The 13,249-nt window shown below is 42.6% G+C and overlaps 2 protein-coding genes across 5 annotated transcripts in view; one reads left to right on the top strand and one right to left on the bottom strand.

Annotated features, from left to right (window-relative positions):
* POLR1E (RNA polymerase I subunit E) overlaps positions 1–5,995 on the top strand; it is a 30,885-nt gene extending 24,890 nt beyond the window's left edge. For all 3 annotated transcript variants that reach the window (XM_007498002.3, XM_056806707.1, XM_007498003.3), the window contains 3 exons: positions 2,371–2,452; positions 3,092–3,223; positions 5,640–5,995. In XM_007498002.3, the coding sequence (XP_007498064.2) occupies positions 2,371–2,452; positions 3,092–3,223; positions 5,640–5,778 (353 nt within the window). In that variant the 3' untranslated portion in view covers positions 5,779–5,995. The remainder of the gene's footprint in view (positions 1–2,370; positions 2,453–3,091; positions 3,224–5,639) is intronic.
* A 4,484-nt stretch (positions 5,996–10,479) lies between these two features.
* The window catches only part of FBXO10 (F-box protein 10), a 111,849-nt gene continuing 109,079 nt past the window's right edge, over positions 10,480–13,249 (bottom strand). The window contains exons 11-12 of one of the 2 annotated variants that reach the window (XM_056806706.1): positions 11,942–12,134; positions 10,480–11,775 (exon numbers count right to left, since the gene is read on the bottom strand). In XM_056806706.1, the coding sequence (XP_056662684.1) occupies positions 11,960–12,134 (175 nt within the window). In that variant the 3' untranslated portion in view covers positions 10,480–11,775; positions 11,942–11,959. Of the gene's footprint in view, positions 12,135–13,249 lie in introns of both variants that reach the window. The other variant, XM_056806705.1, reaches the window with a different exon arrangement.

The following is a 13,249-nucleotide window of genomic DNA, read 5'->3' as shown; positions in this document are numbered from 1 at the left end:
TGCTGGTCTCTATTTCATACTCTTGTGACTTGGCCAGCCCCCCCTCCTTCTCCAGTCTTAAATGTGCTTGTTGATATCTTTGATATCAACAATAACTTTTTTCCAATAACTTTTCTCCATGTGAATTTTGTTATAACATTATTCAATTCTGTGAAATTGTTGGCTTTTTTTTTTAATTTATTTGTAGGAAAAAATGAATTGGGCTTTTGCAAAAGCCTAGGTGAGAGATGAGGAGGATCTGAGTTATGGTAGTATCCATGTGAGGGAAAGTGAAGGGGATGGAGTGAGAGATGTCATGGATTATATTAACCAAGATATCATGCAGAAAGAATAAGAAAGTCTTAATAATTGATAAGACTAGGGTGTCGAGGGAGAGTAAAGAAAGGAAGGACAGCTCAGATCGTGAACCAGAGTGACTGAAGGCATGGCGGGACCCTCCATAAAATGGGGCTGTTTGGAGGAGGAATGGGTTGTCAAGAAAGCCACTGAATTCTATTCTAGACATGTTGAGTTTAAGGTGTCAGTTGGGCCTTGTTATAAAGTATATTGACCCTTATTATTTATTGGTATTTGTATTTACCAATAATTGTTAGTGATATAAAAAGGCTCTTGAGTTGATGTAATCCTGGATTTGACATTTGGGGAAAAGATGGCTATTCTAAGCAGTGGAAGAAAAAATCCTGTTCAGACTAGTTATATAAAAGCCTATTTATTATAACTTTTAAAATGGTAAGAAAGGGAAAGGAAACTAACTCTAAGAAAATTCTTTTGTTCTCGAGATAATTCACGCAGTATCCATAAGCAATATTAGTAAGTAGGTCCCTATAAAGACACATGATTCCTCAACACTTCCCAGCTTTAGTTCAGATTCGGTTGAAAATAGTAAAATATTTCCTAACACTAATGAAAATCTAATCTATATTTCCCCAAATCTGACTCGCAAAAGGCTGCTTCTTGACTACCAAAGGTAATGTGTGAGTAACTCCCCAATTAACTATCTTTCTATCCTAAATCTAAATAAATATAATTTTACAAACAGTAAAATAGATTAAAACTGGATTTCTTCCTTCAGCTCAGAATTTTCACACCACTCAGCTGTTGCTCTCTCCTGCCACCTACAGGTGAAACAGAGGAACTGCAACACCACTCTTGTCTGCTGATGTTTTCAAGAAATAAATTCACCATATTTTCTCCAACTCACAGGGCAAGCTCCTAGAACAATCTTCCGTATTCAGGACAGGACAAAGAGTGAATTTTTGGTCCAACTGCCTTTCCCAAGGCTCCTTGGGAAAGTTCTCTTCCCATCATCCTTTGAAGATTCCATTCCAACTTCAAGAAATCCACTTTTAAACTCAGTTCTTCATCCACCTTTACCTAATAATCTTTTATTGCTTCCTTAATTAACAAATACTTATAACAGCACCCCCCAAAGGTTATTTAATTAATTTCAGGACATTTCTTGGGGGTATTTTAGATTGTTCCTATACATATTGTGTCTAGTCTTTTACTTTTGGTTGGTAGCATTTGATTTTGTAGTGGTGGTGGTGGGTTTTGCTTTATTCAGTTTATCTTTTGGTGAAAATTTTAAAACGTAGAAAGATATTTTTTATTTTTACATTGCATTAGGTTTCCCATGGTATTCCCCCAACCTTTCTAAGAGAACCATTCTTTATGATGAAGAATTTTTACCAAGAAGAAAGGAAAAAGGAATTGTACAAAACTAGCCAGGATGAGTAACTGGAAAAAAGAAATACATAGATTTTATGTATGCAGCTAGGTTGCTCAGTGGATAGAAAGCCTGGAGGCAGGAGACCCTAGGCAAATCACTTGACCCCAATTGCCTACCCCTTAATATTGCTACTTAGTATCAATTCTGAGACCAAAGGAAAGGGTTTAAAAACCAAAAGATTTATTAAGCACTTACTATGTGCCAGTTGTACTAAGCTCTCTCAAGGAACTGACATATAAAGAAATTATGTTAATACAGTATTCCACATTCATGGTCCCCCACTTCTGCAGAAAATCAGGGGAAAGTGTTATCCCTTGTCTCTTTTTTGGAACCAAGCTTGCTTATTATAGATTTGATTATTTTGTTGTTGTTTTTTATTTACTTGGTCCAGTCCTTGTGGATATTTTTTTCCTGGTTCTGTTTACTTAATTTTGTATCATTTAATGTACATTTTTCCATGTTTCTCTTTATTTTTTAAAAATGTTAATTACTTTACATTGTTGTTTATTCTTTTATTATGTTTTGAGGGCAATTTAAGGACCTGGGCTCTCCTGTTCACTGTCTGTCATCTTAACTCCAAATTCCATAACATAACATTTTAGAAGGAAAATGAAATTATTTCTCAAATTTTTCCATCCTAGATTCATTGGGACCTGAAGTGCCACATATCATTAATACCAAACTCCTCAAGAATTTTACTAGTTTGACTTACAACAATGGCAGGTAAAGAAAAATGATGTTTCTTGGATTAGTGTCTGTGAACAGTCAGTGTAGTGAAGAAGAGCAGCATATTGCACACACAGTTTATTTGGTTTATAATGGGAATGTTGTTTTAATAGTGTGCATTGCCTTTCCAAGGCAAACAGCCCTGGGAACTAATTCCAATGAGTCAGTAAGCCCTTCACACCTCAGATCATATACTTTTTGCTCATAAGTTTGCCAAAAGATTTTTTTCTATATTTCAAACTTCCAAAGTGCAGAATTCCAGTGAAACACACCAACTACCTTCAGGTTGGAGGTGTGTAACCTTAAATTCTTTCCTCCAGCATTGGAACCTAACAGGGCCCAAAGCCCATAACATATATGATCTCTGGGTTATATTGTAATGTAATCAACATATATAGTTTGAAATCCTGTCAAACTTTATATATCCTGTTTTTACCTCCTGGTTGAAGTGAATATTGGTTTAAGCACACAACTCCAGTGTTTATATTCATTTGGGTATCTTTAAAAGGAAAATGTCTTAGAATTTTAAAGTGACTTTTAACTAAGAAACATAAAATAAAACTGCAAGGTGACATTTAAAATTCTTGTTTTCAGATAAGAGTTTTAAAAAATCTAATTTAATCTAACTTTCTGCAGTTTACGGAACTTAATTTCTGACTCAATGAAAGCTAAAATAACAGCCTATGTCATTGCACTGGCTTTACACATTGATGATTTCCAGACTGACCTGACAATGCTACAGAGAGACATGAAACTCAGTGAAAAAAGGTAAGTTTGGTAATCTTTCATTACATGATCTTTTGTTATGTAATACATGTCATTTTACAATGTTTTTTAAAAACTTGTATACTACGTTCATCGTCTGCTATAGCTCCCAACTCAAGAGAACTATCTTATGTGATGAAGAATAAACAAGAATATAAAAAAATCATTTGAGCAAGTCTCAACAACAATGTCATGTTCCATACCTAGAGCCTCCCCCCTCCCCATCCTCCTTGGGCAAAGTAGAGAAGGGGTACGTTTTAAAGTCTCTTCTTTAGCACAAAGCTTAGTCATAATGATCGCATTTGTTTTCTTTTCCATTTACATTGTTGTGATTATCATGTGGATTGTTTTCCTGGTTTTGCTTCTTTTATTTCGTATCCGTTCATAGAAGTCTTCCCCTACTTCTGTAGTCTTAACATTTGTTGTTTCTTATCGTTCAATAATGCTTCATTACATTCTTGCCCTGCTATCCCTCACTTTCATAGGCTGAACTTGGGGATGGGAGAGAGTCAGAGTGAACCTTAGATCAGACTTTACTACCCCACCCTCTGTGAATTTGCACCCAGACAATCAAACTTACCATAATAATGAGGTGAACTGTGCAAAGTTGAAGGTCAGTCAGTGGCCACTTGATGGTGTGGACAAGGCCAAGGCCAGAGGAAGGACGTGATTTAATGAAAAGAGCACAGGACTTAGATCCAGTTACTAGCTTTTATGACTTTGGCAAGTCTTTTCCTTTCCCCGTGCCTCAGTTTCCTAATCTGGAAAATAAGAGTAATAACACTCATGTTCATAATCTTATAGATTGTTGTAAGGAAAGGTTTTTTAAAACAATACTTTGTAAATATGAGTCATCATCACCATCATTATCATTATTATGTTTCTAGTAAGGAGTAGTTAGCTTTGGTCTGTTGTGTGGCAACAGATTGTACCCCTTTCCCCAACCAGCTATGTAGGAAATACTTTTAGTCCTCAGACAACTCCACAGGGGAGAGAAGAGTGTAGGTCCTGGTAAGCCTATTGCCATGACTGAAGAAAAATCCAAAAGATATCCTAAATGACTTTCAGCACCTCCTTTTTGTATATCTCTTTATCTGTTTTATACATGTTTACATCTTTTCTATCTCTATTATTCAACTCAGAAAATATTGAGTGCCCACTGTGTGCAAAGCTTGGGAGATACTCAAGTTTTCAATTAAGTCTCAAGAAACTGAAGTTTTCAAGGGAGTTTCCTTCAAACAGCCCTAAAGAAATTAATTTTGTTGTTACATCTTTTCAATTTCTATTCAAAGTATCTGCCTAGGATATAAATCTGTTATCTGCAAGGATTAGCATGTTACCAAAAGATAGTTCATTTGGGCTGAAATGAGTACGGGCTTCCCAGCTGCTGGGATGGAAGGTGACAGGGAAATGTCATAGGAAGTTGAAGAACAATCAAAATATGCCTAGCTTGACAAATGCGGAGACAAATGGCCGTAGGCTTGCTGCTCCAAAGGGAATAATAGAACTTTGAAGTGAGGAGTTAAAGCTGTCCCTTTGGATTTTAGGGGGAAGTTAGAAATTCACAAGCATTCCAATGTTAAGGAGGAAAAGGCCTCAGTTTACCTCTGTGCATACCTTCTCTAACAAGCCATATCAGCCTTCCTATGTTCACAGAAGAAGGTTGGCTCTTGTAGTTGTGAAAATTCTAAATAGCAAATATGTCCTAGGAGTACCCAGCGGGCTCAAAGGATTGAGAAACCAGGCCTAGAAATGGAAGGTCCTGAGTTCAAATCTGAATTCAGACACTTCCTAGCTGTATGACTGTATAACTTAACCCCCACTGCCTACCCCTTATGAATTCTATCTTGGAACAAATATGTAGTATGAATTCAAAGATAGAAGGTAAGGGTTTAAAAAAGAAGAGCAAAAGCATCCTTATAAGCATTACCGAATAGGGTCGAGAACACGAGAGACCCATTGTGGTAGTTAACGTTGTTCTGGCCCTGCTACGACGTGGCCCTTGCATTCGTGCTCCCTAAGCTACACCCATTGGCAAGTCCGGGCCATTCCAAGGGCCCTCGTTATTAGTGAGGCTCTTGCTGTAGGCCCAGAGACATATTCTAAATATGCTGCCCTTTGTGTTTGTATGTATTCACAGGTGGATTGTCCACACAGCTGCCGAATTCTTTGAGACGATAAATTGCCTGTGTTTTTTTTTCTAGAAATGAAGCAGTTTTAGGATCTGCTTTAAACAAAAACAAACTATTAATCTAGTTTCAAGATCAACCCAGTAGGTGGAAATCTTTGGTCAAAACTGAGCTGCCTTTGTGGTCTCGTTGCACATAAGCTAGGAAGGACTGGTGATGGTGGTAGCCTGATTAAGCAGTGCCTTTACACGTGGTGTCACTTGACTGACTTAATGATGTTTTTTCTTTAGGATAATTGAAATTGCTAAAGCCATGAGGCTGAAAATTTCTAAAAAGAAGTTGTCTTTAGAATCTGGAGGTGAAGAGCACCACAAGATAGGAACTCTGTCCATTCCCCTGCCTGCCTTACCACACCGAAAAAGGAGGTAAAGGTCCATGGAGCTTTGGGGTTCCGAGGGCCATGGCCACCCTGAAGAATAGAAACCCTGGCCTGCCCCAGCTTGGCATCTGGGTCCTGATGTCATTGCTATCTCTTTTTTCAAGCAGCCATTTGTTTTTGTGTATAGCCAGAAGCAAGCACCTTGGTTCTATGGGACCAAATTATTTATAAAAATGATAAATTAAAGGGTGTCTGGATTGGGTTTCATTTCGTTCTTTGGATTCACATCATATTTGTATCTTTTCCTTCCTATTTTGATTTCAATTTTTCTGAATGGGAGACTTGGTGGAAGGCAGCTTGATAATTCGTTCAAGGAATGATCTAAAACAGCTACTTGTGGCAGCTTTGCTATAATCCCTCTTTTTCACATTGACTAGTTTGCCCTGGATTTTCATGGCTCCTTATCAACCTCTGTTACTTACTTGCAAGCTTTGTCCCCTCCAGCAGAAATGTGCAGATGGAAAATCTCAAGTGAATCTTGTTTTTATGTCACTAAGCTGCACTGGACAGGGGAAACCTATCTGTGACCGTGCACCTTCATCTTCTGTCTCTGGGAAGATATAAAGGAGCCAGTTCTTTTCAACAAAAAAGGTTTCTGGTGTACTTGTAGAGAAGAGAATGTTTCTTTGAGCGTTATAGTTTAAAATTCTGATGGGTCTGACACCTCAAGGCCTAATTTCAAGAACTCATTGAACCAAAACATAAGACCAAGCCCCCAACCTTTGGAACATTAGTGCTAACTTTATACCTGTTAGGAAGCTACTTTTCTTCAGTTACCCATGAAATGAGAGGTTATAACAGGGAAGAGAGATTGTGAGGGTCAGGAGAAGCTTATCCCAGGTAAAGAAAGGTATATGTAACTGAAAAAAATAGATACAATCCTAAAGGTTAACCAGAAAGTGAATTTCTCAAAGTGGTTTGTGAGCATTAGACAAAGGATATGGTAATCACTAAGAACCAACATGGGTTCTTTAAAAACAAGACATACAAAACTAACCAGATTTCCTCTTCTCTTTTGTTGTTGTTTAGTCATTTTTCAGTCATGTCTGATTCTTTCTGACTCCATTTGGGGTTTTCTTGGCAAAGATACTGGAGTGGTTCACCATTTCCTTCTCTAGTGCATTTTAGAGATTAGGAGACTGAGGCAAATGGACTTAAATGACTTGCCCAGGGTCATACAGCTAGGAAGTGTCTAAGGCCAGATTCAAACTTAGGTCTTCCCAACTCCAGGTCTGGTGCTCTTAGCTGCTGTGCCACCTAACTACCCTACATCTTCTGAGAGGGTTTATCAAAGAACATTAAATTTGGAGTCAGGTGGATGCAGTTTTGAATCCCAATTCAGTTTCTTTGTCCTCAGATTCCTCATCCATTAATGAACCAAATGGGTGGAATTAGATAATTTCTCAGGCCCCTTCTAACTATCAGCCTATGTTTAGCCCTTGCCTGTAGGGAGAAAGAAGACAAAAGACAACATAGAGGATTTCAGAAGTTATCCATCCATCTATGCCCCCGCAGCCAGAGATTGTTGAAGTAATCTGGAATGGTTTTATGAAAAGAATAGAATTCAATAGGCTGGGTAAGATCATGTGAGGTGGTCTCTTGATTGTCAGCATAACTCTTAGCTCAGCCCAAGAGATGGAACCATTCATCTCTGTTCCAGGCTGATGTGCAACCTTACATTTTCCCTTCCTGGCTGCATTTTCTGGAGGGATGATCATTATTTGCTATTGTTTTTATTGATCATAATGTATGTAGGAGAGAAATAGGAGCCACAGTTATTTTGTAACATCAATCCCCTAACCAACCAATGGGACTATTAGAAAATCCCCAAACCCCACTGAAGGAAGAAAATGTACTCACTTTGCAAGGACACAGTGAAGCATCTTATTTCACCCACCCACTGTTGTGACTATGTTTGTGAGGACCAGTGTTTTGTGCTATGGGGCCACCTAGCTGCCCAGGGAGGACCAGCACCTCTGGTGTGAGAACCAGTGCTCTGTGGGCTATGGCGTCACCTAGCCACCAGGTGAGAACTAATGCCTCTAGTGTGAGGGCTTGCCTAGCCCGTTTCAGGGCTCCTCATCTACCTTTGGTGACCACCCTTCACCCAACTCTCAGCTGTGGCTCCCAGAAGCCATTGCCTGTGTAGCAGCCACATCCCAGGAAAACTGCCTCTCCAGACCAGTGAAAACAGGTTGAGGATAACTGATAGGCCTCAGACCTACTGGTGAATTAGGGGAATGTGAAGACTTCCTACAGTGGAATAGAAGGATGAGAACAATTTGTTCTTATGGTCATGAAGGTGGCTAGACCAGGTGCTAGGGAGTGCTTAAGAATCTGAGCAGAGATCAAGGGTGCCAGGGTCATCCTGGCACTGCATCCTGGGCCATTGTCACTCAGCCTGACTTTTGCCCTGCCACTGGACTTAGATAACTCTGGAAGACAGGCTGATGATTTTGTGCTGTGAATTTTAGATTTTTCTCCATTTTGCTTAGTCTTAGAATTCCAGCAACCAGGAATGTGTACACCCTTACTTAAGGATTAAGTGTTTAGTAGGATGACCTATGACTGACATATGCTAGCAAGTGACAAGAAACAACTGACAGACCCCCTGGGCTGTCCTAAGTCAAGCTTAAACTACCATTGGTACATGTGAGATGCAGGAAGTGATGTAAAGAAATGCCTATATATTTCGCGCCACTTCCTGTCTCTTGTGCTCTCAAAGATGTGGGATATTTCCACATTGGGAGTTTGTGGCGGTGTTCTTGGAGGGTTTTGGCATTTTTGGCTTGCCGGTGAGGTGACTGGGAGAAACTATAGTGTGGGTTAGGTGAGGTGTCTTCCCTGAGTGACCTTGGTGAGGTGACTGATTCTTCCTTTCTTCCTTTCCTTGACCTCCAACTTCTACCTGGCTAGCCAGAGCAGTCCAATTCCCTTTTCTCTCTCTTCTTCTTAATTTCTTCCCTCTATTGTAATTAAACCACCATAAAAATCCCAAACTGACTTAAGTATTTTATTGGAATTGAATTTTAATCCCTGGTGACCAATATTATATATTTTATATATATGTATATGTATATATATATATATATATATAATATATGGTGACCAATAGTATTATATATTCAGTCAACAACCCTAATTTTACCCTTAACAGTGCAAGCCTGCCTCACTTAAATCCAGCTCACTCAAAAGTGAAGACATCCTATGATGTCACTGGGCCTCTTTGCAAACAAAGAATGAACAAGAGAAGGGAGGACATAGGGTTGATGGCAAGAAGAAAATGTTCTCCAAGCCTTAGGGCCATGCTTTTCCCCTGCCCTCTTCCAGTTGTGCCCTTCTCCCCTTTGTGGTTCCTTCTAGACAGCAAGTTGTGTTTATTACCTCAAGTCTCAGATTTCTCTAGCCTTCATTAGTGTTATGGTGAAATATCACCTTTAAAGATTGTTATGATATTAATTTATGGTCGCCAAAGAATTTACTTATGAAATTCCTAAAATGAAACACTCAAGTCAGAATGGAGTTTATGGTGGTTTAATCACAACGGGAGTAAAAAAAAAAGGACAGGGAGTGAAGGAGAGAGGAGGGAAAGGAAAAAGGTTAACTCAGCCTTCTGGCAGAGCCAGAGGGAGTTTAGGCCCGAAGGCCAAGGTAGAGAAGAGAATCAGTCCTTGACTCACATGACCGATCTGAAGGAACGCTGTGTGCAGGCCTCCTCCCTCCTCAAGCTCCTAGCACCAACTCCTGCCTAGCTCTCTCCACAGGAAGTGAGCAAATGCCAGAGGCTGTTCCCTACCTCACTTCCTGTGCCTCACAAGTGCCACTCAAGCTTGGCTTAGGACAGCCCAGGTGGGCAGTTAGACCAAGCAAGATGGAGATTTTAAAATTCACAATAGCCAGTTCTCTGCAGTTTCCACTTGTAGTTCACACACTTGACAAGCACTTGCTTTGTGTTGGGCATGAGGGAGAGAGAGAAAGAGAAAGCAAAAAGAAGATGAAGTCCGTGTATTCCAAATCTGATTTAGTAGAGCAAAGACTGGGACACAGACAGATCCAATCCTCCCTGCAAAACCACCATATTACCAGGGTCGAGAGAGACAAACTGGTATATAAATGCTGAGACTGAAGCTGTGCCAAGCAGGGCCCATTAAGGAGGTGGTAGTATTTGAGTTGAATATGAAAAAAAAGGGTCCAAGAAGCAAGCAGAAGGGAGAGGAAAGGCGTTCCAGACAAAATATGGCTGTCACAGCTTCCATCTTGATCTTGGTGATGTGAAGACTGTGGTTCGGTCAAGTGTTAGTCAAGTCTGACTCTTTGTGACACTTCCAACAAAGTAAAACCCGCAGGAGCTAGGTGAGGACGTCGCTTGCTCCTGAGATACTGGTATTCAGATGAATAGGGGCAAGGATAAAAATCTCAAAAGATGCCCAGAATGTCATGATGGCAGTGATAGAACTCTGGACCCAGAATTGGGAAGACCCAAGTTCAAATCTGGCCTCTGACACCAATTTGGTGATTTTTATTATCCTTAAAATGGGTTAATAATAGCCCCCAGGGTGGCTGTGAAGATCAAATGAGATAATACTTTGTAAAGTGCTTTGCACAAACTCTGGTTCAGAATAAGCACTATATACAGGTTAGCTATTGTTATTATTAATGTCTGTGGATCCAAGGAAAACCCAGTAGAAATCTTTATTTTAAAAAATATACCACTTTATTTTTCCATTATGTCATTTCATCATATTTTCACATAAAAATGATTTTTCTTTAAAAATAGGAAATGCTGCACATGGTACATCTTAAAAGGGGGCCTTGTCAGTCCCATGTGGAACATGTCTACCAAGGAAATGAAACTAGACCGAGGGCACAGGAGAGGCTAGCGCTGTTGTGACCTCAAGCTGGGGCAGACCTGTGCTTGGTCCTACATCTCCCGCCTCCTCCTCTTCTCCAGGCATCCCCCTTGGTGCCTCCCCTTCTCCCCGGAGGGTGTAAACAATGCAGTTCCCTCCATACTGTGCCTCCTGGCTGGATGGGAAGGTACCGTGGTGTGGGCCAGCTGGGAGCCCCGGGGTCTCTGTGGAAGCCCCTCTCATCTGCCATGGGTGGCCCTATTTGGCCACTCCTCAGGGCCTGGGGCTTCCGGTTTACAGGGCTCTAACCCCCAGACACAACACCTTTTAGCACAGTCCTCCGGGATGGAAGGAGCAGAGTGCGATTTCCTCACCTGCTCGGGTCTGATTGTCTAAGCTGCATTTTTATTGAGTTTGTAAGAATGGATCCTGGCTCTGTGTGTGGGTGAAAAAAGTCACAGGTGCCAAAAAATGTAGCTGGCTAGTGGTCAGTCTTCTGGTCATAAAGCCTGTGCCCCCGTGGCTGGGGCCTGTCCTCGGACAGCGGGTGTGGACCCGTCAGAGCTGCTCACCGGGGGAGGCCCAGAGAGCGGATCTCGTGTCAGCTCTTCTGCTGTGGTGACCCCCCGTGCAGTCTGAGCAGCAGGGGCTGCGGCACAGGCTCTTCTCGTCCCCGGGGCCTGGCAGTCAGGCCGTGTCCCCTGGGGATGGTGATCTTCCTGAGAAGTGGCTGGTGCTAGGAGACCAAGCTCGGGGCCAGGCCTGGGCCCGAGTCCCAAAGGTGGCTCGTCCCCAGCAAACAGACGAGGAGGTGTCTTTGGAGAGCGCCTGGCCCAGACCTTCCTTTAACAAGAGCCTCTGCGTGATTCTAGGCTTGAGGGCTCAGCAGAGATCTGGCCCAAAGCTCACTTTCTGGGGGAGGGCCAGCGTCGGGGCCTGGGCTGGATGGACGACAGCTCGAGTCTTGACTTGAAGCGGTGCTTCTTCAAAGCACTTTTCGTTAAGCCCTCCTTCCTGGCTGGTTCTGCCCTTGCATTTTCACATCTGCCTACAGTCTCAGTAACTGGAAACCCACCAACTTCCTCCTCCTCCAAGAATCACTAAATCGATTTCCTGGGCTAAACCCAGAACCAGCTTCTGAAAGGGAAAAAACAACAACTATGCCTTGGAGTTCCTTCAGGGACTCTTCAGTGCCCAGAAAGCCTCGCAGTCTTGGACTTGCTGGGCACTCGGGTCTCCCCACAGAGCCAGATGGGGGGTTGACAACAAGCTTCCCCCAAACTTCAGTGAACCCCCACGTTACCGAGTGGCCTCCTGACAGTCACAGGAGGGTGCAGAAGATGCTGCGGCTGCTGGGGCAGCTGCCTTCCACTCGGGTACCAATCCTGGTCGTGACGGTTGCCACCTTCTGGCTGTTGTGGGCTGTAGAGATGCTTCTTGTGTCTTCAATCTGAGGCCTTGCAGGGGGATTCTCCAGCTTCCAAGGGATGTCAGACCTGTGGGGCCGAGACACACGCGTGAGTTCCCAGGGGATGGGGAGATCCAGGAACAGAAGTCAAAGCCCGGCTCAAAACCCTCCTCTTCCCACAAAGCCCTTCAGCAGCTCTCAGAGCTACAAATAAATCTAAGTTCCTGGAGCGCTCCTACGTCACGTGAGTGGCCCCGGCCCGTCCTCAGGAGGGCCAGCTGATCGGGCAGAAGGCAGTGCACAAATAACCACAAGATCCCAAGAACAGCCCTCAGGTCACCGAGGCAGAGCAGGAAGGGGCCTCAGATCGTCTGGTTTTGTCTTCCAATCTCACAGATGGGGAAACCGAGGCCTGGAGAGGAGAGGTAACTTGCCACAAAAGCCTAGCGGGCTGTGACTCGAGCTAGGGAAACAGTGAAAAATAAGGGCTGACCAGAGGGATGGGCCAATTTGCCCAAACTCACTGCTCTGGAATTTCATCTGGGAGGCAGCGTTGCGAGAATGGAGGCTGTGGCTGAAAAATTCACAAATGGGTGGCGCATTGGGAAAAGGGCTCTGGGTGGTTAGGGCAGGCTGTAGGCCCAGCTGAGGTGGCCACCGCAGCACCTTGAGGACGTCCAGGGGGCCAGTGGGGGGAAACCTGGCTGGCTGGCCCTCGATGCCGGTGGCGTCTCCCCACCGAGCCACCATGTCTGAGCTCACGGCACGAGCCACTTCCTGAATACAGAGATCTCTCGGGTCATGTCTCCGGCACGGCACTCGCTGCCAAAGCGGCCCTGAGAATGCTTTCAGAGAGCCTGGATGGGAGAGGCTGAAACCCTTCTATACTGTTTGACCCACAAAAAGCACATGTTTTATCCCTGGTGCCATCATCTGTACGGGCTGGAAGCAGCCGCTTAACGGCCAACCCTCACGCAAGTTTTCCTTTAAAAGAGAACGAATTATGTGTAATATATATGTAATATATATCTTCATGCTATATAATATAGAATGATATAATAAAGAGAATAAGCAGAGAAGTCAGGACTCAAAATTTTTTAAATTGAATAAAAAAAATAATAAATGTGTTTTCAAATTTATTTTTAAAAAGATAGTATGGGGATGTTAGGTGGCTCAGTGGATTGAAGCGATGGGAGGTCCTGG

Source organism: Monodelphis domestica, chromosome 7 (assembly GCF_027887165.1).
Source record: "Monodelphis domestica isolate mMonDom1 chromosome 7, mMonDom1.pri, whole genome shotgun sequence".
Classification (NCBI taxonomy): Eukaryota; Metazoa; Chordata; class Mammalia; order Didelphimorphia; family Didelphidae; genus Monodelphis; species Monodelphis domestica.
This window is presented reverse-complemented; position numbering and strand designations above follow the sequence as displayed.